Genomic DNA, 25,138 nt, shown 5'->3' on the forward strand with positions numbered 1-25,138 from the left:
GGAAGAGAAAAGATAACTGAGGGCCTCATGGAAACCCCCCCAAAGACAGAAGGAGCTTGCAAGGTTGTCCATAATGAAGCTCTCACGTATGAATCTTTCCCTGGAGCTGCAAATCCTTACAGACTCCTCCCATATGGGTGTCCTTCACATTGGTCAGAATTCCCACAGAATCCTCAAACTGTGCGAGTTGGCAGGGCCCTGCAGAGCTCATCCAGCCCAAGCCCCTGCTCAAGCAGGTTCCCCTCCATCAGGGGGCACAGGAACATGTCCAGGCGGGTTTGGAAACCTCCCAAGAAGGAGCCTCCACACCCTCCCTGGGCAGCCTGGGCCAGGGCTCCCTCACCTCAACACCAAACAAGTTTCTCCTCCTGTGCCAGTGGCACTTGCTGGGTCCCAGCTTGTGCACCTTACCCCTTGTCTTGACACTGGCCACCACACAACAAACTCCGGCCTCATCCTCTCAGCATGCATCTTTTAGGATTTATCAGCATTGATAAGGTCACTTTTCAGTCTTCTCCCACCAGGGCCACTTCCCCACAGAGTCTCAGCCCCTCCAGGCACAGCCACCTGTCCAGCTTTGGGTCCTCCACGAGCTGTTGTCAGATCTCAGCTCCACCATCACCCTCCATGGGTGCAGGTGAACAGCCCCTTCCTCACCATGGAGTGCAGGGACATCTCTGCTCCAGCACACCTCCTCCCCTTCTCCCTCACTGATTTTGGAGTCCACATGATTGTTTCCCTCTGATCCCAGTCTTTCGATCACCTCCTCCCACTGCGTATTTCTCCATCTGAAATAGCGATTGCATAAATGCCCAATGCCCCAGCCTTGGACAGAGATAGGTCTGTCAGGACAACTTTCAGCAACTCCTTACAGGGGCTACCACTGCAGCCTGCTTCCCCATGACCAAAAAAAAAAAGAAATCCAGCTCAACACAATCTTGCAGATGCAAAGCTCTTTTTGCTATTTTCCCTCCATTACAAGAAAAAGTTCCCAAGGACCTGGAACAACCGCCAGGTCTCCACTAATGATTCGGGCAGAGACAAATAGTGCTCTGAGAAATAGGGCTGCAGTCAATAGACCTGCAGGAAGCAATTTGTTGGAGGCTGCTGCCTCCCTGGAAATATTCTTCTGAAAAAGCAACCACGCTTCCTCACAGTGTGACTCTTGCCTGCTGACAGACCCCTTGGGAGCCTGGGGTCTGCACACACAATACTTTCATTCAGTGACTGCATTATTATTGGCATCCTTTTAGGCAAGAAGTCCAAATGCATCCTGGGGGCATGAAGGGAGTATGGGCAGCAGGTGGAGGGAGATTCTCCTCCCTCTTTACTCTGCCCTGCTGAGGCCTCATCTGGAGTCCTGTGCCCAGTTCTGGGGTCCTCCATTCCAGAGACAGGGAACTTCTGGAGAGAGGCCAGTGCAGGGCTACCAAGATGCTGAGGGGACTGGAACATCTCTGTGAGGAGGAAAGGCTGCAGGACCTGGGGCTGTTCACCCTGGAGAAGATTTCTATGAAATGTCTTTTCCAACAAAAACAGTTCTATGATTCAATGGTCAACACACTGCATTTGATTCAGCTCTTGCAGAGCCACATGGATATCTGCACCAAGTTTGCAGCACACGGATGACTGGGCTATCAACAGATCAAAGCCCTACCAGTGCTAAAACCCAGCAGTAAGTCTCTGCTGATCGGTTTGGACTGCTCCTGTTTTCCCATGTTGGCTGCCTTTGTGTTTTGCACATGAGTTTGGGGTGGCCAGGCAACCTGACAGCCAGTTCGAGATGAAACAAGGAGAAGGCAGTTGGTACAAGTGAGGAGGAGGAAAGTCATTAGCACCTCAGCTGAAAAAGCCCCCAGCAAGACTGTCTCACACATGAAAGTGCTCTCATGTGAAGTAGCTTGGGGAGAAACAGCCTTAACTGCAGACACCACGCTGCGATCCTACCCCTCGGGAGCAACTTGGTCCCTGTGAATACAGGTCAGCACACACGAGCAGGCAAAAAAAAAAACAGGCTATGTGCTGGCAACACAGGGACCTGAAACAAAAAGGCTTGTGCTTCCTTTAATTTTAAATTTCTTATACTTCTTAGGACATCCTCCCTGGCAAGAGCTGGATCTGGATGATATCTTGCTCTGACACAAGGCATCTTCATATTCCTCCTCCTCTGCAGGTCATCTCTGTGTGTGTTTGACCCTCAGGTATCTGCAGTCCCACAGACACAGACATCTCTTCTTGATGCCAAGCATGGAACTTTTGACATTGAAGTAAACAGGAGCTTCCTCTGTTGCTTGAAGCAGCTGAGAGCAATCCTGCAGCTTTCCAGGGCCAGATCATGATGTGCAGGAGCTCTAACCTATCTCTCAGCATCTGCAGGGTCTGCTCTGGGCATGGAGGCAGCTCCAGCAGAGCTGGGGGCAGAAAGGCCTTGAACCAGTGCTGCTAAAACCATAAGAGCTTCATTATCAGTCCCCTTGGACAGATGCTGCACCCCCTTGAGGGTGCTGCACGTGTGTTTGTAGGATGGGGCCTGGGTTTGCAAGTTGGCTTCATATTTCTGCTGGGGAGGGAGCTGGTGTGCTTTGGGATAGCTAAAAATCTAACTTGATGCAATCAGCCAAGGTGATGGCAGGACTTTCCAAAGGAAAAGCAGCTGGTGATTCACCTTAACTCCTTCCAGACAGCCAGGCATAGGGTACAGCACTACCTAACACAGATTTTCAACCCCCAGCATCTTTTCTGTCCAAGCAGAAGGGAGGTCAGAATGGAGGGAATATGATCATGTTCATGGAGCTCAGCCAGACAAACAACAAAGCCCAGTGCTGGATCCTGCCCTTGGGCCACACCAACCCCAGGAAACGCTCCAGGCTGGGGCAGAGGGGCTGGAAAGCTGCCCACAGGGAAAGGGCCTGGGGGGTTGGTGCCAGCGGCTGAAGATGAGGCAGCAGCATGCCCAGGTGGGCAAGAAGGCCAGTGGCACCCTGGCTTGTATCAGCAGTGGTGTGGCAGCAGGCCCAGGGCAGTGGCCGTCCCCTGTGCTGGGCCCTGGTGAGGCCGCAGCTCGAGTGCTGTGTTCAGTGTTGGGCCCCTCACTGCCAGAGGGAGTATCCAGAGATGAGCAAAGATGGTGGAGTCCCCATCCCTGGAGCTATTGCAAAATGTGTAGCTGAGGTGCTGAGGGACATGGGTTGGTGGTGGGCTTGGCACTGTGAGGGGAGTGGGTGTACTTGAGGATCTTCAAGGTCTTTTCCAGCTAAAATGATTCTATGACTCTATGAGATAGCCACAGAAAACCAGTCTGGGTCATGCATGGACCCTGCAGGCAGAGCTGAGAGTGATGCAGGTGGCAGAGAGGATCATCTCAGTGTGAAGGGGTTGTGGGTTTCAGACATGCATGGAGTGCTTTGCTGTGTGTGTATGTTCTGAAGTTTTTCCTGACACAAAACGTTGACACAATGGAAGACCCCTCTATCTTCATATCACAGTGGATGTTTTTCCATCTCTCTGTAAATGCCCTAGCCTTGGAGATGATGCAGAAGATGAGCAGCACACCAGGTAAATACCCACACCAGCCCTGCTCAGATGGTGGCCCTGAAGTCCTGCCTCTGCAGTGCTGAGACATGTTCAAAGTCTTCCTCTCTAGAGAGCATTTATTTAAATCCAGGCTTAAATGTCATAACTTGGAGACCCAGATCCTCTACGTCCAGACTTGAATGTTTCACTGGGGCTCACAGGCTGGGTGCCTGTTAACCCTACACAGCATCCATTTGATGAAACAAACTACAGCACGGGTGGTAGCACCTTCCCCATCTGTTAGGTTGTTAACACAGTCCCTGGCATGGCTTTGGCTCAGTATATGTCTGGAAAGGTTTATGATAGAACAGGCACTATGATATAGGGCTATATACTGTGATACTATGATACTAGGGCTACCTATGATACTAGGGCTAACAAGATGCTGAGGGGATTGGAACATCTCTGTGAGGAGGAAAGGCTGCAGGACGTGGGGCTGTTCAGCCTGGAGAAGAGAAGGCTGAGGGGGGACCTCATCAGTGCTGAGAAACCCCTAAAGGGTGGGTGTGGAGAAGATGGGGCCAGAGTTTGTTGTGTGGTGGCCAGTGCCAGGACAAGGGGTAACAGGCACAAGCTGGAACTCAACAAGTGCCAGTGGCACAGGAGGAGAAACTTGTTTGGTGTTGAGGTGAGGAAGCCCATAGAGACATATCTTTAGATTCCCCCAGTGGCCTCTTAAGAGCAATTGGCACTTCCAGAGCTGTTTCAGGGAAAGCAGGGACCCCACCAGACTGCCAAAATTTGGATGGGACAAGCACATCATGGCTCCTGACCATCTTGAAACTGAGATCCCAGGAAGCATCACTTGATAGTTGTTGACCTTGAAATATTCATGGGCAGGACAGAGCTCTGCAGCCGAAAGCAATCTGGTCGTGGTGAATTATTGATGGTGCCTTTTCTTGTCTGTACCCAGTGGATCCCAGACACGTCTGATTGGGTTTAACTCTCCGCCTGCCACTAATTAGCCCCGTGGGTCACTTGCTCCAAAGCTGGGATCATTGCCAAGCACCAGAGTTGAATTTGGTGATGGAAATAATCAATGACAGGAAGTTGGGAGAGGCAAGACTTCTTGCTTCTGGGCACCCAGTTGGTCAGCCTGTGCTGGTCAATGATGCAAACACAATTTCCTTGGCACTCTTGCTGCTCAAGGTGGCTTTCCAGAGCTGCTAAGAGGTAGAAATAAAGAAGTGCAGTGAAGTGCATCCCAGCACCATCCTGCCTGGCCCTGGGAAGCTCAGCAAGGTTCTTGGTAGGAGTCCAATTTTCCTAAGCTGCTCTCATAGTCAAAAGAAAGAGGAATCTCCAACACAGTACCTGCCTCATAGAGCTGTGAGGACAGATTCATAACCTCCATGTCCAAGTAGATAAGGAGGGTATGAAATTACTAACTCATTTGAGCACACGTCTTAGGGATGTCATGCACTAGATCAGTGCCTCCATCAGCAAAACCAGGCCAGTCTGGGGTCCTTTTCATCCTGAGCAAAAGAAAAGTTCTCCCAGAGACTGTCAGTCCCTGTCAAGTTTATACCATCCTTTTTTGCAACCCCTACAATGTACCATTAAACTGCCAGGGGAAAAAAATTCTGAGGACCCCTGAAAAGCAGGAAAAGGGCTAAGAAAAGGTGTTCAAAACAATGGACTGAGTGCTGTGGTGAGTCACAAGGCAGAGCTTCCAGCAGCTTGAGATACCTCCTGGAAGCTGTTGGCACCTGCTGTCTTCATTGGCCACAAATTGTTCCAATGTAGGAGAACTTGCAGATCTAGCAGGAGCAATGGATGGTGCTGGCTGTGCCATGGTGGTGATAGCTCTTGTGCTCTGTGCCAGAAGTGCAGATGCTGTCACCAGACAGGTTTTTCCAGGCCACAGTGTGAGTGGGGCACCTTAGGCTGGGTGCACACCCAGGTGAATTTTCCACCCCCTCGTCTGTCTTGGAGCACCCTGTGGCAGGGAGTCATGGCTTGGGCAGGCCACTACACCTCCTTGGAAGGGATGTGCCTGTGCTCACCAGGTCATTGTTTCCTTTGTTGCTGGGGGGCTGCTGCAAGAAACCTGACACTGCTTTTGTTTTGCTTTTTTGTCTCCTTGGTGCCTCACTCAGGATTAAGTTTAACGATGGATACAAGTCAGTAGCAAGGTACCAAAATGTTATGACTGGTGGGATCTTGGCTTTTATGGGAGGGTTGCTCTCGTTCCAGCCTATCCCTGTCACCCCACATCCCACAAATATGGGACTGCCCAGGCATAACTACACCCAGGATTTAGGATACAGGCCTAAGCTCCCAATCTTCCTTAATTCAAATTAATTCCCAAATCTTAAGCTAGGAGAGTGGAGTAGGTGTTCCAGACCTTCATGCATCAGCCTCACAGCCCTTCTCTGTAAGTGCAGGACAGCACACATGAGTGTTGTGAAGCTGGAGCTGAAGCCTGCAAGGGAGGAGGAACTGCATGGTAGCATACAAGCCCTGTGCTCCAGGAGCTTTCTGCAGGACCCAGCCATAACTGCAAACCTTCTTCATGTCACATTGTAAAGGACAGACTGGTCCTGTGGCCTCTCTGCAGGTGTATCCCACATAATATTATGTCAGTCTGCCCATCTGTAGGGCTGGTGGACTCCCAAAGGCACTATCAATATGAATACATCTGTCTAAGTAAATTTATCTGGCATGGGAGAGTCCAGGACAACGATCCCAGCCCCAACCCATCCTTGTAAATCTGTTCTTCATTGCTGTTGCTCAGTATCTGGGGGGAGGTGGAGAGGATGCAGAAGAGCACTGCAGAAGAGGGCTGTCTTCCAACTGGCAAGCAGGACCTGGGTGGTTGCAAATTGCTGTGGGAAAATATCCCTTCAATTCGTCACCATGCAGTCCCAGACAAGGCCAGAATGGGACCTTGGCCTCTGGTGTACATGGCCCTGAAGGAATCTTCCCAGCATCAGCCCAGGAGGATCCTTCTGGGGGCTGGTGGCCACCATTAGCCTCTATCCCTGTCCTGTGGGCTGTGGGAGGGTATGTCTGTTTGGGTGAGCCAGTCCTTCCTCACATTCACCCTCCTGGCTGTGTCTCTTCCAGTGAAGACCCTGAAGATCTCAGGTACTGGGAATGGCACTGCTACTTTGCTCAGGCCCTTTGGGCGTGGTGTGTGCATGGATGTAACAGGCTTGTTAGCATATCAGTCCCTGCATGGCATTTGGACCCAAAAGAAGGTCTCAACTGCTTCCTGCCCTCTTCTTATTGGGGGGCTGGACTTTCTTATAGTCACCCCATCCCCTCCTCCCCAAAGAGCAGAGCTTTGTATTCAATCTGTTCTCCTCTATACCCAGCAAGGACACATTTCCTTCTATTCAGGGGCCTTCCAAAGGAGCTTTGAGAAAAATATTTGTCTGTCTGTCCATCCATCCATCCATCCATCCATCCATCCATCCATCCATCCACCAATCTGTGCACCTGTCCATCACTCCATCTCAATACAATCCTATGCATCCATCCATCTCATTGCATTTCTTTCTATCCATCACTGCAATTCTCACTGTCCATCCATCCATCCCAGTACAGGTCTGTGTATCTGTTTGTTCATGCCAGTGCCATTCCATCCATCCATCCATCCATCCATCCATCCTACTGTGACACTGTCTGTCCATCCATCTATGCATAACACCAGCTAGCCCAACGCCCTACAATTTGTCCACCCATGGTGTTTTTCTGTCAGTTGTTTCATCTTGCTCGTGCACTCTCTCTCCTCCTTCCTCATCCCAGCACCACCAGTACTATCTCTATCTCTGTACCCAGTCCCCTGGATGCCAGTGGGTTGGTAAGTTCCATTGCAGCAAGATCTCCTCATGGCATGCTCAAGAATTTGGGTTTGGTTGATTGCTTGATGCATGTTGCTGATGGGGGCTTTGAGGGGAGAAGGTGGGAAAGGGTCTTTGTCACTGAAACAAGATGAATCATGTCTAAATGAATTGCTCTTTGTGATTGCAGAGATAAGGCTAAAGGGAAAGAGAAAAGACACCTCGTGTTACCGTTCAGGTACCCATTTCTCCTGTCCCTGCACGTTCCTGTGCCCCCTGATCAAGGGGAACATGCTTTAGCAGGGGCTTGGGCTGGATGAGCTCTGCAGGGCCCTGCCAATCCACATGATTCTGTGATTCTCCCAGGCATGAGTGCAGCCGCAGCTTTGTTCTTGCATCCCTCATCCAGGTCCCATTTACACCAGTAAAATGAACGTATGAAGGATACAGGCTCAGGCTCAACCCACCTGAGGATGTTGCATGGGAGGCATTTTGGGTGGACACTGAGGAGCATGGGGAGTTTCCCAGCCTGGCTGTGGCAGGGTAGGGTCTTGCACCAGTGAGTCACTTGGGGAGATGCAGATGCTCATCCCTACAGCAGTGGAAAGGGCTTGTGTGTCCAGATACAGATGAACCAGCCATGCTGTGCAGTGAGGTGGTGATGAGCCATGGCTTTGCAGGGAGCTCAGACCACATCCATCAGCTGCAGGAGAAAGCAGGGAGTGATTTAAATCCTCTCCTGGCACTGGGCAGGGGCACTAGAGCAGCTTTTACAATGCAGATGAACCAGCTGAGCTGCTGGCTTTGGTGTTTACTTGCTCCTGTGACAAGCTCAGCTGGCAAGGGGATAATTTCTGCTGGTTTGCTCTCAAGAGCAAGCATTAGTGCAGGGAGAGAGCAGGACTACTTGTTTCTGGAAGGGTTTCCTTGGCTGTTTTCCAGCCTAGGCTCCAAGCTCATGACGGGCTGAAGAGGAAGACCCTGTTCTCCACAGACCCCAACCCAGTACTGGGTCCTGACCCCTGTACTGTCCTGGAACTGGTCTGATGGGCTTTAAAAACCATCCAGCACATCAAACAAAACCAGGTTTTGGTGTGGTTTTTTTCTGCATGGTTCTCCAGCAGCTCAGTGCACAGGGAGCTAGAGCTTCATGCTCTGAAGCCATCCACCTTCCCCCTTGTCCACAATACAGACATGGCCATGGGGTCAAGTGAGCTAACAAGCTGCAATTAAAACATAGACTTAATTACTTACTTAATTAAAACATAGACTTAATTACTTAATTAAGTAATTAAGTAAGTAAGTCTAATTACTTTCTGGAGCTGGTTAATTGTTTTCTTCTCCCCACTTTGCTGTTACACAATGTGGGAGATCAGCCAGGGAAGAAAGAGTGACTGGGAAGGAAAAGAGGGAGGCAAGACCCAAACAGAAAAATGTGGAAACCATGAGAGGAAGAAAACAGAATTGAAAAGACAGAAGAGAAGTCTGCAAAGTGAAACAGGAAGGGGAAGAGTCTGTGTTCCTGCCTGGTGTCAGGGCAGGAGGTCACAGCATCAGTCTGAGCAGGAATAAAGACCCCCAGATCCAGCCCATCTCCTTTGGCTGAGTCGTCTCTGGAGTGAGAATATGAATCCACTTTTGGGGGAGTGAAGACCACTCCCCTCTACCAAAAAGGAAGAAGCAGTCTTGTCTCCTACCCCAGCAGCATCCCCAGTTTATGCATGTACCCAGTCACGTGAGCATGTGCAGCTGTAGCTGCTTTACTGGCCCCATCTGGCTCTAATTGCAGGGAGTTGTGGTTCTCCTAAGCTCCTCTAACCTGGCAGAAGGTATCACCAAAATTATAGATGCAGCCAGGACAGTGGTGTTTAGAGTTGTGGTTTCCTGTGACTGCAGCCTGGGACTGGAGCACTTGTGACGAGCAAAGAGAAGAGCAACCTCTGATGGTATGGTCTGATTTGAAACACTTGTAATGCCCTGAAACTTGTTTGCTTTTTGTTCCATTTGCGTGCCTACCACCTCCAGCAAAGGCAAAGAGAAGACAAAGGAGCACAAGTAGGTTTGCTCTCCTTGCTCCTTCTACTCCCTCTTGTTTCTGGATTTCCTAGCTTATGTTGCAGCTGATCCCACCCATGATGTCCTCTCCCTCTCTAAAAAGCTGATCTCTCAGACCTGAAGGAGCTTGGGTCTCTTGGATGTGTGGGCTGTGGCCTTGGAATCTGCAGGGAATATTTACAGCAAAAGCCAAATGTAAAAGACAGCTTTATAGCAGCCCTTGGTAACAGTGGAAAGGAACTGTGAGGTCTTGAGAGACCCATCAGATTTGAGGGATTTCCTAGTCTGGGCATGGACAGCCTGGCCAGGGCTCAGGGAGGATGAGGGTGTAGGTACAGGTCATCAGCACAGGGCTAGGTGAAAGGAGGTTGTAGTGAGGTGGGGGTTGGTCTGTTTTCCCAAGTAACATGTGAGAGGGCAAGAGGAAACAGGCTGAAGTTGCCCCAGGGGAGGTTTAGATTGGAGCTGAGGAAGAATTTTTCCTGATCCTTGCTGGATCTCCTCTCTAATTTGACTTTGTGTGGAAAGGGAAGAGGCAGACTGGGTCTGAGGGTTGAGGTCTTCCCTGGGCTCAAGGGAAGCGTGTGCAGGATGACCCCACAGGGCTGGCAGTAGGGTCTGTCCCCAGTACAGCTGGGACAACTGAAAGTCTTGTTGTCATGGGGGTGATGGAGGCAGCCCCCACCTGATGGGCACAATTCCTGAAAAAAAAACCCCAAACCTGCCACAGAAACTCTATTCCCTGCTCCTAGGTCCTCAGTAAGAAGAAATGATTAAAATTTCCTTTTTATCCATGAATAATTAACCAATAACCCGATATCTTTAACTCAAAGGTGGCCAGTAGAGACTGTGTCCACCTCTCTGCCATTCCCTCTGTGCTCCCCTCCTGGAGAGCCACATGGGTGAAATCCTGAAGAACAACTCCAAGCGCTTCTGAGAGCAGCAAACTACACAGGGAATGTGTGCTTTGCCATCAACTGAAGATATTTCATCTGCAATCCTGTATTAGACAACAGAAAATCCCAGGGGAGAGTCAGGGTGGATATTTGGTGTCTAATACAGGGTTTAGTTTGCTTGGAGGCTTGTCTGCCTGGGAATATAGAATAATTTTGGTTGGAAAAGATGTTGAAGCTCATTGAGTCCAACCCCTCCCCTCACAGTGTCAAGCTACCCATGTTCCTCAGCAACTCAGCTACACAGCTTTGCAACAGCTCCAGGGATGGGGACTTCATCACCTCCCTGGGCCGCTTGTACCAGTGTCTGACAACCCTCCTCGTGAAAAGCTGCTTAGTCTTTTGCCTCAGAACTTACAGGACCCCAGTCTTAACCCTGCTGCCAAACGGGATTGCAATAGGCCAACAGCTTACACTGTTTTGGAAGCAGTTGGGCAGCAGCATTTTTCTCCTGTATCTTGGTTCTTTAGGCTAAACCCACGCTTTGGCAAAGGAGGGGCTCTCAGTGCTCCCTTGCTCTCTCTGAACCTGTGTTGGCATCTCAGGTTCGTGTTTCCTCATGTAATATTCACGTGGGTACGGTGTCAGCTCTCCACCAGCACCAGGTTCCCATCCGCACTGTCGAATGCCTGGCAGGAGCAGTGGAAGGATCAGCACAATCCTTGTTTAATGCTGCAGAGACCCCACTGTGGCTGGAGAGAAGGCTTGGCTGGGGTCCCCAGCCCTGCCCAGTGCCAACCTGCACATGGGACACAGCTCTGGGATGGTTGCTCCACCCTAAACGTGCCACTCTCCTGTCTTGAGTGAGCTCTTCCAGCATCTCCTCCTGAGGGAAGCCAAGTTCTGGACGTCCAGCAGGTGAAGGTAGTACTCCCAGGGGATGGAAGGGGAGGGGTTTATGGGATGTATCAGTGCTCAGCTAGCTTGAAAAAGGTGACAGATGGGGCTTGGGAAGGGACTGGGCATAAGGGTGAGCAGCTGAGCATCTGCCTCAAAAGGAGGCGGCAGCTCGAGTGCTGTGTTCAGTGTTGGGCCCCTCACTGCCAGAGGGACACTGAGGGGCCGCAGCGTGTCCAGAGCCGGGCAGCGGAGCTGGGGAAGGGGCTGGAGCACAAGTGTGCTGGGGAGGGGCTGAGGGCCCTGGGGGTGTTCAGCCTGGACAACAGGAGCCTGAGGGGAGACCTTCTTGCTCTCAAGGTTGTGGACAGGGGTTAGTCTCTTGTCTCCTGAGTGACAAGAGGAAACATGTTGCAGCAGAGGAGGTTTGGATTGGAGCTGAGGAAGAGCTTTTTCCCTGAGAGGGTTGTCAGCCCCTGTCCCAGGCTGCCCAGGGAGCTGGTGGAGTCCCCATCCCTGGAGCTATTGCAAAGCCATGTGGCTGAGGTGCTGAGGGACATGGGTTAGTGATGGGCTTGGCAGGGTGAGGGGAGGGGAGGAGTTAGACTTTGAGATCCCAAAGGTCCTTTCCCACCAAAATTATTCTACAATTCTATGAATGGTGAATGGCTTCTTCTTCATCTTTCCCTTGCTTCTTCCCTTCTCCTCAGCACACCAAATCATCTCTTTTCTTCTGCTTTTTTAAAACTTTGTTTCTCTTTCTCTGTGACTTCTGTGGTTTCATGGATGTTTGCCTCTCTGGTGCTCCAACCCACTGTGATAATAGCTGTAAGGGCAGTGGGGAGGAAGGAGGCAATACTAGATGTTGTAACTGGGTCTGGGAAGAGCAACAGGGAGATGTGGCCAGGATGCAAGCATGAGGACAGCACCTGAAGTTTTATGCTACTGACACACTTTGTGCCCTCTGGACTCTGCTCTCTGAAGCAGCTGGAGCTGAGGCTGGTCTTGTGGGTGTTTTTGAAACTATTTTGCACTTCTGGGATCTCTTCTGCAGTAAAAATGCCTTTGGGGACACATGAGAGGCTCCTGCAGCTGATGTAGAAGTTCTTCCAAGCTGTGAGGGTGGTGAGGCCCTAGCAGAGGTTGTCCAGAGAGGCTGTGGCTGCCCCATCCCTGTCAGTGTTCAAGGGCAGATTGGATGGGGCTTGGAGCAGCCTGATCTGGTGGATGGTGTCCTTGCCTGTGGCAGGGGCTTGGACTAGATGAGCTTTAAGATGAGCTCAAGGCTCAGCTGGCAGTGAGGGGTCATTTCTCTGGGAGTGATGACACTGTCCCTCCCATGCGTCCCTCTGGAAGTAGGTGGGTTGGATTAGTGCTGCTAGGACAAGTCTCAGCTCTGCTTGGGGCCAGGTGCTTAATCCTAGTCTTGTTCCACATGGTCCAAAGCCAGCTTCATCCATTTACTAATGGGGACGTCAGATGCTGGCTGTGCATCCTCTGTTCTTTGTTATTTTTGGTCCTGATAGACGACCAGCACTGCCAGCATCTTCTCTACAGAGTCCTTGTGGCTCCATCACCAGCCCCTCTTCTGCTTTGTTTACTTCTCAAGGAACCTCAGAAATTCCTAGGCCAGATGCAATGATTTTTATCTCTAACCATCTGCATGCAAATTGCCCACATGCCAGTTCTGGGGCTGGTGGGATTATGGGGCTTATTTCCCCCATTTTTAAGAAATTAATTGGAAAGAAGGGAATGGAATGTAACCAACTCTGGAGAGATGTTGGCTTATGGAAGGACCGTGTGTCTGCTGGATTTCCTGCAGCTGCTGGAAGGAAACTGTGATGGAGAGTGGTGTCAGAGTAGCATTTCACAGCCTGAGCTGTGCTTCCAGCATTTGCTCATAAACAAAAATAGTTTGCAAATAGCTTAAAAGTGTCACTTCCCCCACAGCACCTCGAGGCAGATGTTCCCTGGCAGGATTACAGATTTGGAAACCTAGCCCTCATCTTCCCTACTTCTACCCATTGAGAAATTGCCCTTTCACAGAAGATCCTGTGAATTAATCACGGCTACCAGAGACTGCCTGGAGGCCTGACAATCGCTTCAGTTCCAATTAAACCTCAGCTATAAATAGTTGTTGTACCTTACACTGGCCTTCTGCCCTGAATGAATTCCCCCTCCCTTGATGAACACATTATCTTCCTATTCTTAATTTTCTTCTCCTTTGCTCTGGCTCTGTCAACAGCCTGCAAACTTCCAGTTGTTATTTAAGATAACAAATGCATCAATCTGGCTGCAATGCCAGGACTTCTTTGGTTTGATAAAGAAAAAAGGTGCAATTTCACCCTTTGGCCCCAGACAGGTGTGATCAAAGCTGAGACTTGGGGGGATTTTGCAGTGTCACCCGGCTCATGGGCAGCACATCTGAATCCTGCTGCATCCAGGGCAGGTGTTGAGCCCCAGTTTCCCTGGCAGCCAGCTTGGAGTTGAGGTCCAGGCTGGAGTTGAAGTTTCCCCTTTCTTCCAAGCTGACCCAAGAGCTTTCCCATCAAACCTACAAGGTTGCTGCAAAGAGGAACACTTTCAGGTAATGGGAGTTTTCCAATAAAATCAAATGCCCCCCTTGGCTTTAATACCATCTGCTTTTAGGATAGTCACAGGCCTTCAAGTCTCTCTCCAGCTCTTTGCTCTTTCACGTTAGAACAAGTCTGACTTGTGCTTCTTGGTGTTTCCAGTTTTACAAGTAACTGTGGGAGGGTTGTTTCCTACTGAGGTTTTCAGATGAATCTTCAGGCTTCAAATCCAGATTACATCCAGAGTCCATAACTTTCACCAGGGTAACTCGGAACCTCTCACCTCTTTGCAACAGCAGCATGGCCCAACCTCTAAATAACAGGGAACAGTCTCCTGAAAATATCTGCAAGGCTCTTACAGTCTGACTGTTTTACTGACTTACTGACTGACCTGGTGCTGGCAAAAGGTAGAAGGGGTAAAAACCCCACATTGCTGGAACAGGCTGCTAAAAAACCTTAAGATTTGCACAGATTTGCTGCTGATCTACCCAAAGAGGTTTGTTTGAGGTTTTTTATCACAGCAAGCTGGTGGGGATAGTGGTTGGATTTTTGGTAATTGTCTTTTGGGTAACGGGAACAATTGCACAAGTGGGTCAGGGAGAGATGAGAAGTCTGTGTGTAGCAGGGACCAGCAGCAGAGAAGGGATGCAAAGGCAAGGGGAAAGAGTTTATTGGCTGCTAATGCTGTTTTATACCTAGCTGGGCCATTCCCTGAGATAAAAAACAAGACCCAAGACTCAAAGGCTACAACTTGACTCTCCTCTGTGGCCTGTTTGCAACAGACTCTGCTTATTCTTTCAGCTATTTCCTCTCAGACTTTTGAGCTGTAAAAGGCTCCTGCATTAAAAATACAGTAACTGATTTTCTTTCTTTCTTCTCCCTGTATTCTTCCAGAGCTGGGAAAGGAGTTTTTTCATCCATGAAGCTTGGCAAGACACGCCCATCAAAGGATGACCATCGGAAACAAGGTATGTTGTTCCTGAGAGGAGTTTGCTCTCTGCTTTAGTGCTGCTTTGTGGCCATCTTCTACATCCCACAAAAGCACCTGAAACCCCAAAGAATCACAGAATGGTTTCGGTGGGAAGGGATTTTTGAAGGTCATCCAGTCCAACCCACCTGCCACAGGCAGGGACACCTTTCACCAGACCAGGCTGCTCCAAGCCCCATCCAACTTACCCTTGATCTGGGGCAGCCACAGCCTCCCTGGGTAACCTGTGCCAGGGCCTCACCCTCAGCATAAAAGAATAAAAATCTTCTTTATCCCTTATCTGAATTGCCGCTCTTTTATTTTTAAATCATCACCCCTTGTCCTATTGCCCTGCTAAAATATTTGTCCCCAAAGTGGCTCAGACCAGGCACTTCCAGTCAGTAACTTGGGGATGGACGGGACGTGTTGGGTGATGGGGAGGGCTGGAGAGACGGTCTCTGTTGGGAAATAGGAAGGAGAAAATGATGGAGAGAGTCTCCAGCTGCAGGTTTGGCCAGATATGACTAAATTCTTCCAAGCTGTGAGGGTGGTGAGGCCCTGGCACAGGTTGCCCAGAGAGGCTGTGGCTGCCTCATCCCTGTCAGTGTTCAAGGGCAGGTTGGATGGAGCTTGGAGCAGCCTGATCTAGTGGAAGGTAGGTTCCTGGCCATAACAGGGGGCTGTAAATGCATGAGCTTTAAAGTCCCTTCCCACACAAACTGTTCTGGGGTTTAATGATCACCCACTTAGTGATATCCCACCTATGGCAACAACTGGGCAGCTTCCAGCTTACTTTCAGGATTTATTTGCAAATGGGACAATGTAAAGCAGGACTTAGTCCTTGCACCTTTCTGGGTGCTCAGTGCTGCAGCACTGTGAGAGAAAGGACTGAGCAGCTGCAGGGCTGCATGCTGGCTGGAATCAGCACCACAGTGGCACTGAAATCGGAACCCTCTCTGGAAATGCACAAGAGGGACAGTGATCGGAAATTCATTGCTGTTTCCATTCACACCAAAGGATTGGGTTTCAATGGCAAAGAAATAGGTGAATGTATATTTCCAGGCAAGGACAAAGCGTTGCTTTAGAATCATAGAATGACAGAATGGTGGGGGTTGGCACGGCCCTGCAGAGCTCATCCAGCCCAAGCAGGTTCCTCTTGATCAGGGGGCACAGAAACATGTCCAGACAGCTTTGGAAACCTCCCAAGAAGGAGCCTCCACACCCTCCCTGGGCAGCCTGGGCCAGGGCTCCCTCACCTCAATACCAAACAAGTTTCTCCTCCTGTGCCACTGGCACTTGCTGGGTTCCAGCTTCTGCCTGTTACCCCTTGTCCTGGCACTGGCCACCACCCAACAAACACTGGCCTCATCCTCTCCACACCCACCCTTTAGGGATTTCTCAACATTGGTGAGAGACCCCCTCAGCCTTCTCTTCTCCAGGCTGAACAGCCCCAGGTCCTGCAGCCTTTCCTCCTCACTCAGATGTTCCAGTGCCCTCAGCATCTTGGTAGCCCTGCACTGGCCTCTCTCCAGCAGTTCCCTGTCTCTCTTGAGCTGGGGAGCCCAGAACTGGACACAGGACTCACTAGGGCAGAAGAGAGCAGGAGGAGAACCCCCCTCCACCTGCTGTCCACACTCTCTTCATGCGCCCCAGGATGCCACTGACCTTCTTGCCCATGAGGGCACATTGCTGCTCATGTTTATTTGCTGCCCACCAGCACTCCCAGGTCCCTCTCTGCAGAGCTGCTCTCCAGCAGGTCACCCCCAGCCTGTCCTGGTGCAGGGGTTGTTTCTCTCCAGGTGTAGGACTCTGCACTTGCCCTTGCTGAACCTCAGGAGGTTCCTCTCTGCCCCTCTCTCAACCTGTCCAGATCTGTCTGAATGGCAGCATAGTCACTGGTGACTCAGACAGTTTGCCCAGTTTGGTGCCATCAGAAAACTTTAGGTACTGTTTGTGGGCAAATCTTCACTGGTTTTCCACCAGGTTTGAGGACAGGAGAAGGAGAATTTGGTCTGTGGGAAAGATTGGCATTGAAACTTGGGTGGCCTCTCTTTCTCCCCAGTGCCTTGATGTTTATCTCATGGTTAAAAGCTTCACCCCAGGCCATGAGGAAAGCAGCTGGGATGTAAAGGCTGAAGTAGGGTTTGCTGGGAGATAATAGAGTGCCTTCCCAGGTGGGGATTTACCTGTGGTCAGGGCACAGTTGCAACACAACTTCTGGTGTGGCCAATATTGCACAGCTATGGAGCTCCTCCTTCCACCTTCCTCAGGTACCTCTGGCTTTCACATACCTCACCCAAGGCGCTGCTGGCTTCACCACCTCAGCTCAGCCTCAGTGCTGTCTTGGTTGTGTTTCCTACACTTGCTCCAGTGAGGAGATGATGGGATGGAGTGGATGTGTTGCCTCCTCTGCCTGTTGGCCAAGCCAGCATCCCTCTTGTGCCATGGTCTGCTTTCCTTCCACACAGACTGCTGGTCCTGCTCAGGTCAAACCAACCCTCTGAATCAACAATCACCAAAATAAGAAGGTGCAAGTCTGTCTGCTGACCCACATGAGAGAAGGACCTAAGCAGTTATTGTGGCTCTGACTCAATCTCAAAAACTCCCAGCTGAGCTGAGGACACCTTTTCCCCACCCAACCTGTAGCAATGTGTCTCTCTCTCTACCCTGCTGAAGAGCTGTTCCTGACACTCAGCTTACATCTTCCTCGCTTCAACTGAAGCAGCTTATCTCACAAAACCAGGCCAGACTATGGTGAAAAACCTGATTTCTGGTCTCCTAGAGCATACCAATCTAGGCTAGCAAAGACACAGGGAACCTGCTTACCAGGAGCAGGGTCTATGTTGTACAAATGGCCACTTGTTCAACCAAAGCAAGCCAAGGACCCAACAGCTATACTGACGGTGCAAATTGGTGGACCATAGATCCGTGTCTCAGTGCTGATGGGATCTGGGGTTTTGACTCTCTTCTTGGGAAATCACCACTTTCTCCTATTTTTTTCAGACCTCTCTACCCCAAAGCTAGGCAGTTGATTGTCTTTGCAACTGCTCTTCTGGTAGTTAAAGCTGCTCAAATGCTCTCTCAGCCCTTGAATTCTGGGATATTTGTCATTTTCTGTTTCCTTTTTGCTTTCCCAAAACCACAGACAGGCACGTTGCTCTGGGGAATAATGTGTCACAGAAGACAATACCTCTTTCTTTTTAAATGCCTTTTTAGACCAGATTGTCTGTGATCTGACCTGGTGATCATTGTTCTTTGGATCATCAGGTAAGGCTGATAGGATGTATTGGTTACCTTTCTCTTCACCTTTTATTATTTACCATGTGGAAAGGAAAGGAGACGTTCTTTTGTCTCCTTTATGCAGATGAACCCGCTATTTTGGAGGCAGAAGACCTGGACAGGAAAGCCATGAGACATGGATTTGGACTGGAGCCAGACACCATCTCCTTGGCCTCTGTCACAGCTGTCACCACCAATGTCTCCAACAAGAGGTGAGGTCCAGATGTGAGCTTGTGCAAATCAGTATACCCCACAACCACCTGTCCCCTGAGACAAGGTATGGTAAAAGTCACGTTGTCCTGTGCAGATGGTGGCTTTTTGGGGAAATACCTGCCCTGCTACAAAGAGCACCAATGTCCAGTGGTGTTTCACAGCCCACAGGGTTTATATTCCTCAGATTCAAAGAGGGCAGGAGCTTCGAGGGATGGCACTACAAATGCTCACTCAGAAGTTGAAGCAATTGCATCTGTGGTTTGACTGAGGGTTTCTTCTGCCCCTCCAAAGGTCCAAACCTGACATCAAAATGGAGCCAAGTGCTGGAAGGCCAATGGATTATCAGGTAGGTGACAATGATATGTCCCCAACCTCATCTCATAATGGTTACAACCCAGGGGCTGGGGTGACTCTTTTGCAGGGAACAGGGGCCCACAATATCAGAAGGACATGGAGTTGCTGGAGCGAGTCCAGAGGGGGCCACAGAGATGATGCGAGGGCTGGAGCCCCTCTGCTATGGAGACAGACTAAGAGAGTTGGGGGTGTTCAGCCTGCAGAAGTGAAGGATCTGGGGAGACCTTCCAGCAGCCTCCAGCCCCTAAAGGGCTGACAAGAAAGGCTGAGAGGGATTTTGTGCCAGGGCCTGGAGGGACAGGACAAGGGGGAATGGCTCCAAAGTGACAGAGGGGAGACTGAGATGAGCTCTTGGGAAGAAGTTCTTCCAAGCTGTGAGGGTGGTGAGGCCCTGGCACAGCATTCCCAGAGAGGCTGTGGCTGCCCCATCCCTGTTAGTGTTCAAGGGCAGGTTGGATGGGGCTTGGAGCAGCCTGGTCTGGTGGAAGGTGTCTTTGTGATAAGGGGTTGGAACAAGAATGAGCTTTAAGGTTCCTTCAATCTAAACCACTCTTCAGGTTCTCAGTTCATGCTGGGTTTCAAGGTGCTGCACCCACAAAGCATGACTTCCCCAGAGCTGGCATTTCAATGGTCACGCCATAACCTTGAAATTAAGCAATTAACTGGTTTTGCGCTCCACCGAGTGAAATCCAGAAATCTCAAATTACCCTGTAGCTGAAACAGACTATCTCCAACAAGCCCCCTTCCACCTCAAGACTCTTCAGTATGCTGTTTAGTATTCAGGATCAATGAGCCCTGACTGGCAGTAGGCTGCTTGCTGGATTTCCTCGGATAGACTGGTACATGGCTGCTGTTGTCCTGCTCAGTGATGCTCCACTTCTGCCAGTTTATGTAGACTTAGAACCACACTTTTAGCTTCCCAAGGCTCAGAGGATCCGTGCTGCTACATGTTCTTTTACTAGTTGGGGTCAGTGTGCTTCATAAATTGGATCCTCTTCTCATTTTCACTAGGTTGTGCCGATTCAGCAGCAATTCAGCTTTATGTCCTGGGCTCTCAGCAGAGCAGCACATTCCTGGGGGGTATCTCAGAACAATACAAACAATTGGGTTTTTTTTTAATTGTTATTGTTGAGGATTTACTGCATAACATTTGCAGCACTCGCTGCAAACCAAATTGTGAGGCTTGCAGGGAATGAATGTACTTGGGTCAGGAGAGGGAACCATAAAGGACACGAAGAGGAGAGAGAACATGCAGAACAATTTACAGCCAAGAGGCAAAGAGAACACAAGATCAAGTTATCTGGCTGCTGTGGGCAAGAGGATCACAGGGTTGGTGTTAATAGAGAATAGATAATTTCTGGAGTATAACAGGATTTTCAGCAGTAGGCTGTTTCATGGACAGAGTATGTGCCTGGCTGATCTCCAGTGTGTCTCCTTTCCATTGACAAGTGGCTTTTGTGGAACATCTGAGGGTTAGAGGAAAGGGCTTAATCCTCCAGACCTCGTCCCTGGGAAGCCTCATGACAATCCCTCAGTCTGTAGCAGTAGGTGGAATTGAAGGGAGGGACAAATTGTTAATAAAGAATGGATAACACAAGCCTGAGGGGGGACCTCATCAACACTTATAAGTAATAAAGGGTGGATGTCAAGAGGATGGGGAGAACTCTTTTCTGCAGTGTCCAGCAACTAGAGGCAATGGACATAAGCTGGAACACAGGAACTTTCATTAGAATAAGAGGAGAAATTTGTTTGGTGTTGAGGTGAGGAAGCCCTGGCCCAGGCTGCCCAGGGAGGGTGTGGAGGCTCCTTCTCGGGAGGTTTCCAAACCCACCTGGACACGTTCCTGTGCCCCCTGATGGAGGGGAACCTGCTTGAGCAGGGGCTTGGGCTGGATGAGCTCTGCAGGGCTCTGCCAACCCCCACCATTCTATGACTCTATGAATCCCTCTCCCCAGGTCAGCATCACCATCATTGAGGCCCGGCAGCTGGTTGGGCTCAACATGGACCCTGTGGTCTGTGTGGAGGTTGGAGAGGAAAAGAAGTACACATCCATGAAGGAATCGACCAACTGCCCTTACTACAATGAGGTGGGTCTGTCCATTGGCGATGCTCATGGCTACCTGCTCTCCAGAGTCTACGTTGCCATTTGTTAATTAAATGACATTTCTCATCTCCTGGGGTTTTGCTTTTGATTTTTTTGTTGTTTATTCATTTTTTTTCTTTTCTTTCTTTTTTCCTTTTGTTTTTCTTCTTTTTCATTTTTTCCCTTTTTTTTTCGTGTCACTTTTTGTTGTAATAAAATGAAATCCCAAACCACACAGAAGAAGAAATGAAGCCTTTGCCCTCTGACATTTTGCAAAAATGGTAACAAGAACACTTACTTGATCTGTGCTAAACCATTCTCAGTTTTTCAAAGAAGTTAGTGGTTCCTTCTCATTCTGCTGACTGCAGACACTGATGGTGTTGGGGCTCACACAGATGTATCCCCGCTGGGTCATGTGCTGCAGGATGCTCAGCCCAGCAGCCACAGCTTCTCCAGATGGAGTGTGCACTGTGATGCTGTCTTTCAATCTGAAAGGAACCCACCCTGACTCTCCTGCCTTCACGACTGCTCTTTCCCTTTCAGTACTTCGTCTTCGATTTCCATGTCCCTCCAGATGTCATGTTTGACAAGATCATCAAGCTGTCAGTAAGTGAACATGGTTGTTTTGTCAATTTTTCTGGCTTTGGAAGAAACCAGCCTGTTTTGCATAGGCACTAGGGATGGAATTACAGTCTTTGATATGAGACCCTCACCAGGATCCAAGGTGTTTGATCCTAGAAGCCTCGCCTCCCTTACAGATCCCCAGTCTCTCTTGTTGACCTTCATTATTGTGTCCACACAGCTCCACTCCTGCATTTGCTATCCCCTCTCTGTGACTGGTTAATGATATTTCAGAGCCAAGCAGAACCAAACCTATCTAAGGATGTGTTTAGGCTTGGACAGAAGCATGACTTTCCCAAGCCTGCCAGAGAGTTTCCTGAGACATGAGACTGACAAAGCCTCTGTGGAAATTCAGGACTGTAGATGCTGAGAGCAAAGCAGAGACTGCACCCCACTCCCCAGCCACAGAGGAGGGCAGTGAACAAGATTTGCAGATTCACTGACCAAAACTCACTAATTAGGAGTACCCATATCTATCCCATGCGTAGCCTGTCTGTACAATTTCTCCTACAAGGGAATTAGAGCATAGTTTTTGAGCATCCCAAAGACCTTTTCTCCAGGTGAACATCCCAGTGTTTGTTCTCATAGTGGCTGTAAAACCACCTCTTGTTTCAAAGATTAATTTCTTTGCATTTGCATCTTTTTTAACTCAATCCAAGTGAACACTTGTTTGCATGACTGCCAAACAAGTGCTGCCAACCTCACTGTGCCCCTTTGTGTCTTTATACAGACGAAGGGAAGGACATCATCTCCTCTCCCATCTGACACTGAACACCTCTGGAAGGACACTTACGGCTTCCAAGGCATGAAAACAAAACAAAAAGTCTGACTTGTTTTCCCCTCTACATTTCTAGGTAATCCACTCAAAAAACCTCTTGCGCAGCGGGACTTTGGTAGGCTCCTTCAAGATGGATGTTGGAACCGTTTATACCCAGCCTGGTATGTAAATGCTGTTTGCAACCAGTCCTGTGTGCCTAACGGCACCATTGAATACATGTCCTTCCAAGGTAGCTGGGCAGGTCTTAGTTTCCTTGGATGATATTTATCTAACTAATTTTAGTATCCTAGATATAAGCTAGTCACCTGGGTTCCCTTTGTCAGGAAAGAGCACTCAGCACCTCCAGAGAAGGCTGTGTATCCCATACTGATACAGAGTATCAGAGTACCCCATAAAGAGGCTGAGATGCCTTCTGGGTGTGCTGGTCCCCGTCCACTGACCTGCAGACGAATGGAGAAAAAGGCAACTTGCTTAGGCAAGATATAAAACTCCCAGATAGCTGAAGGTTGTGGACTGGATCTTGCCCTCTGTGGCTAGCATTTAAACCAAGAAAGGAAGGTGTCTGATGTGCAATGGAAAAGAGAGGGAGGTTGACCAGAGCTGCTGACGTGTTGCTCACTGATGGTGAACAGAAAACTTATGCCCATTTGAGGGCCTGGTGATTGCACTGTGCTAGAGCTGAACACACAGCATCCCTTCAGAAAAAGTACCTCCAAAATCACTGAGGTTTCTGTCTGAAATCCTGACCCTTGGAGATGTCTCTTAATGTTTTGATTTATGCCTGTCCAGGGACAAAAGACCACGATTAGACTTAAGTACCACAGACTTTGAAACCCCTAAAAGACAAGGAGGGCTAAATTTCCACTTATGGTCCTGGACAAAACAGACCAGGCTACTCAGCTTGGGGAAGAAAACAGAAAAAAACTTAATGTACTACCAACCAAAAACATAACCATAAACCCCCAAAATATAACAAAGAGAAAACAACACAGAGTAGTACAACAATGAAGAGCACAACCAGCCCTTTAAGGCCACCTTCTCCCCACTCCTCCCCTCTTCCCAGGCTCAGAGCCCCGATCCCAGTGTCTTTATCTCCTCCCTCCATGAACGGCTCAGAGGGGCAGGGAATGGAGTTTCAGTCAGTCCTTTCCAGCAGATGGGCTCCTTGCCAGTCCTCCCTGCTCCAGCGCAGAGTCCCTCACAGGCTGGACGGCCCTGCATGGGCTACTCTGACGTGTTCATCCCAAGGGCTGCAGCTCCTCTCTGCCTCTCATATGGGTCTGCTCTGCAGCACGCAGGATCTCCAGCACAGCCTGCGCCATGGCCACCTCCTCACACAGGCTCTCACCCATCCAGGCGCACTCGCACGGAGCTGCTGGTGGCTCTCAGTCCTGCCATTGCCCTCCATGGGTTGCAAGTGCACAGCTGCATTCTCGCTGCAGAATGCAGAGGGGTCTCTGGTCCAGCACTACTCCTTCCTTCCTTCCTTCCTTCCTCCTTCTCTGACTGTGAGATCCACATGGTTGCCTCCATCTTGTACCACTCCTCCACCTCCTTCCAGCATTTTAAATTCCCATCCTTAAATAGTGATGGAAGAGGCACCAAATTGGCACCAGGCCGGAGGTGGGCCCAAACCTCAGAGCGGAGGAAAAGTCCAAGAACTCTTTACTGGACCTGCACTACAACCCCCTTCTGTTACCAAGCAAAAGTGTCTCCTCACAAAACCATGACACTTATGCATATAATCATAGTTGTTGAGGTTGAAAAAGTTCTTTAAGATCCTCAAGTCCACCCACTCCCTTCACACTGCATTGTTAACCCATGTCCCTCAGTACCTCAGCCACATAGCCTTGGAATCCCTCCAGGGATGAGAGCTCCACCGTGGCCCTGGGCAGCCTGGGACAGGGCTGGACAACCCTTTGCGGAATAAATTGTTCCTCAGCTCCAATCTAAACCTCCTTTGGGGCAATTTGTGTTGGTTTCCTCATGTCTTGTTGCTCATAGCTTGGGAGCAAAGACTGACCCCTCCTGACTACAATCTCTTGTCAGGTAGTTGTAGAGAGTGATCATGTCTCCCCTCAGTCTTCTCCAGGCTGAACGCCGCCAGGGCCGCTTCTCAACCACTCCTCATCAGATTTGTTCTGTAGACTTTCCATCAGCTTTGTTGCTCTTCTTTGGACATACTCCAGAAACTCAGTGTCTCTCTTATAGTGAGGGGTCAGCATCTGTGCAGGTCCTGCCACTGAAGTGGAAGGACATTTCCAGTTTTTGCAGTAATTGCTGTGTCTCATCCTAATAAACAGCTGTTTTGTCCCCTGTCTTCCAGAGCACCAGTTCTACCACAAATGGGCCATCCTTTCTGACCCTGAGGATCTCACTGCGGGACTGAAAGGTTACCTGAAGTGTGACATCGCTGTGGTAGGGAAGGGGGACAACATCAAGACACCACACAAAGCCAATGAGACAGAAGAAGAAGATATTGAAGGGTAAGGATCTGCATAGCCAGCTTCACATAGCCTTGCTTGGGAGTGACTTTTCATGTCTCTTCGTCTTGGATTGTTCAATGGGGGCACTATCCCTTCTGGATAAGGCTGGCAGCCCTTCTAGTATCCATGCCTACCACGTGCAATGAAACCAGAGGGACCAAACAAGTTATTGAAAAGAGAGAACACATGACAGATTACTGGTGCAAATCCAGGTCATGTCAAGTACAGCTGTCTCTGTCAGTTCAGACCATCTGCTGGTTGTTGAGCTCTCTATACAACCTCATGTCCCCACTGTTTACCCAATGCTTCTGTTGGCCCTTGGATGGGATGAGGTCTCATCACTCACTGCCCAGGCAGAGCAGGGAGGTCTGGGTAAGGTTTCCCAGGCTGTATGAGTGGGCAGGGCTCTTGGACTCCCCAGAGCTTTTAAAAAGCCACGTAGAAAAATTGGGAGAGTTAAAAATTTAAGTGCCAGCCTCAAAATGTTTTAGGCTGATGAAATATCTCCGAGAGCAACCACAGACCTCCAAGACTACCTCTTAGCCTCTCACCACATGGTCAAAAACCCAGATGAGCAG

The 25,138-nt window shown here is 49.7% G+C and overlaps 1 protein-coding gene across 1 annotated transcript in view; it reads left to right on the forward strand.

Moving 5' to 3' along the window:
- OTOF (otoferlin) overlaps window positions 1-25,138 on the forward strand; it is a 108,978-nt gene that overhangs the window by 47,911 nt on the left and 35,929 nt on the right. The window contains exons 6-12 of the mRNA XM_061989496.1: window positions 14,674-14,747; window positions 18,111-18,237; window positions 18,530-18,584; window positions 20,548-20,679; window positions 21,219-21,281; window positions 22,151-22,235; window positions 24,401-24,560. Coding sequence (XP_061845480.1) covers window positions 14,674-14,747; window positions 18,111-18,237; window positions 18,530-18,584; window positions 20,548-20,679; window positions 21,219-21,281; window positions 22,151-22,235; window positions 24,401-24,560 — 696 coding nt within the window. The remainder of the gene's footprint in view (window positions 1-14,673; window positions 14,748-18,110; window positions 18,238-18,529; window positions 18,585-20,547; window positions 20,680-21,218; window positions 21,282-22,150; window positions 22,236-24,400; window positions 24,561-25,138) is intronic.

This window comes from Colius striatus, chromosome 2, assembly GCF_028858725.1.
Source record: "Colius striatus isolate bColStr4 chromosome 2, bColStr4.1.hap1, whole genome shotgun sequence".
Classification (NCBI taxonomy): domain Eukaryota; kingdom Metazoa; phylum Chordata; class Aves; order Coliiformes; family Coliidae; genus Colius; species Colius striatus.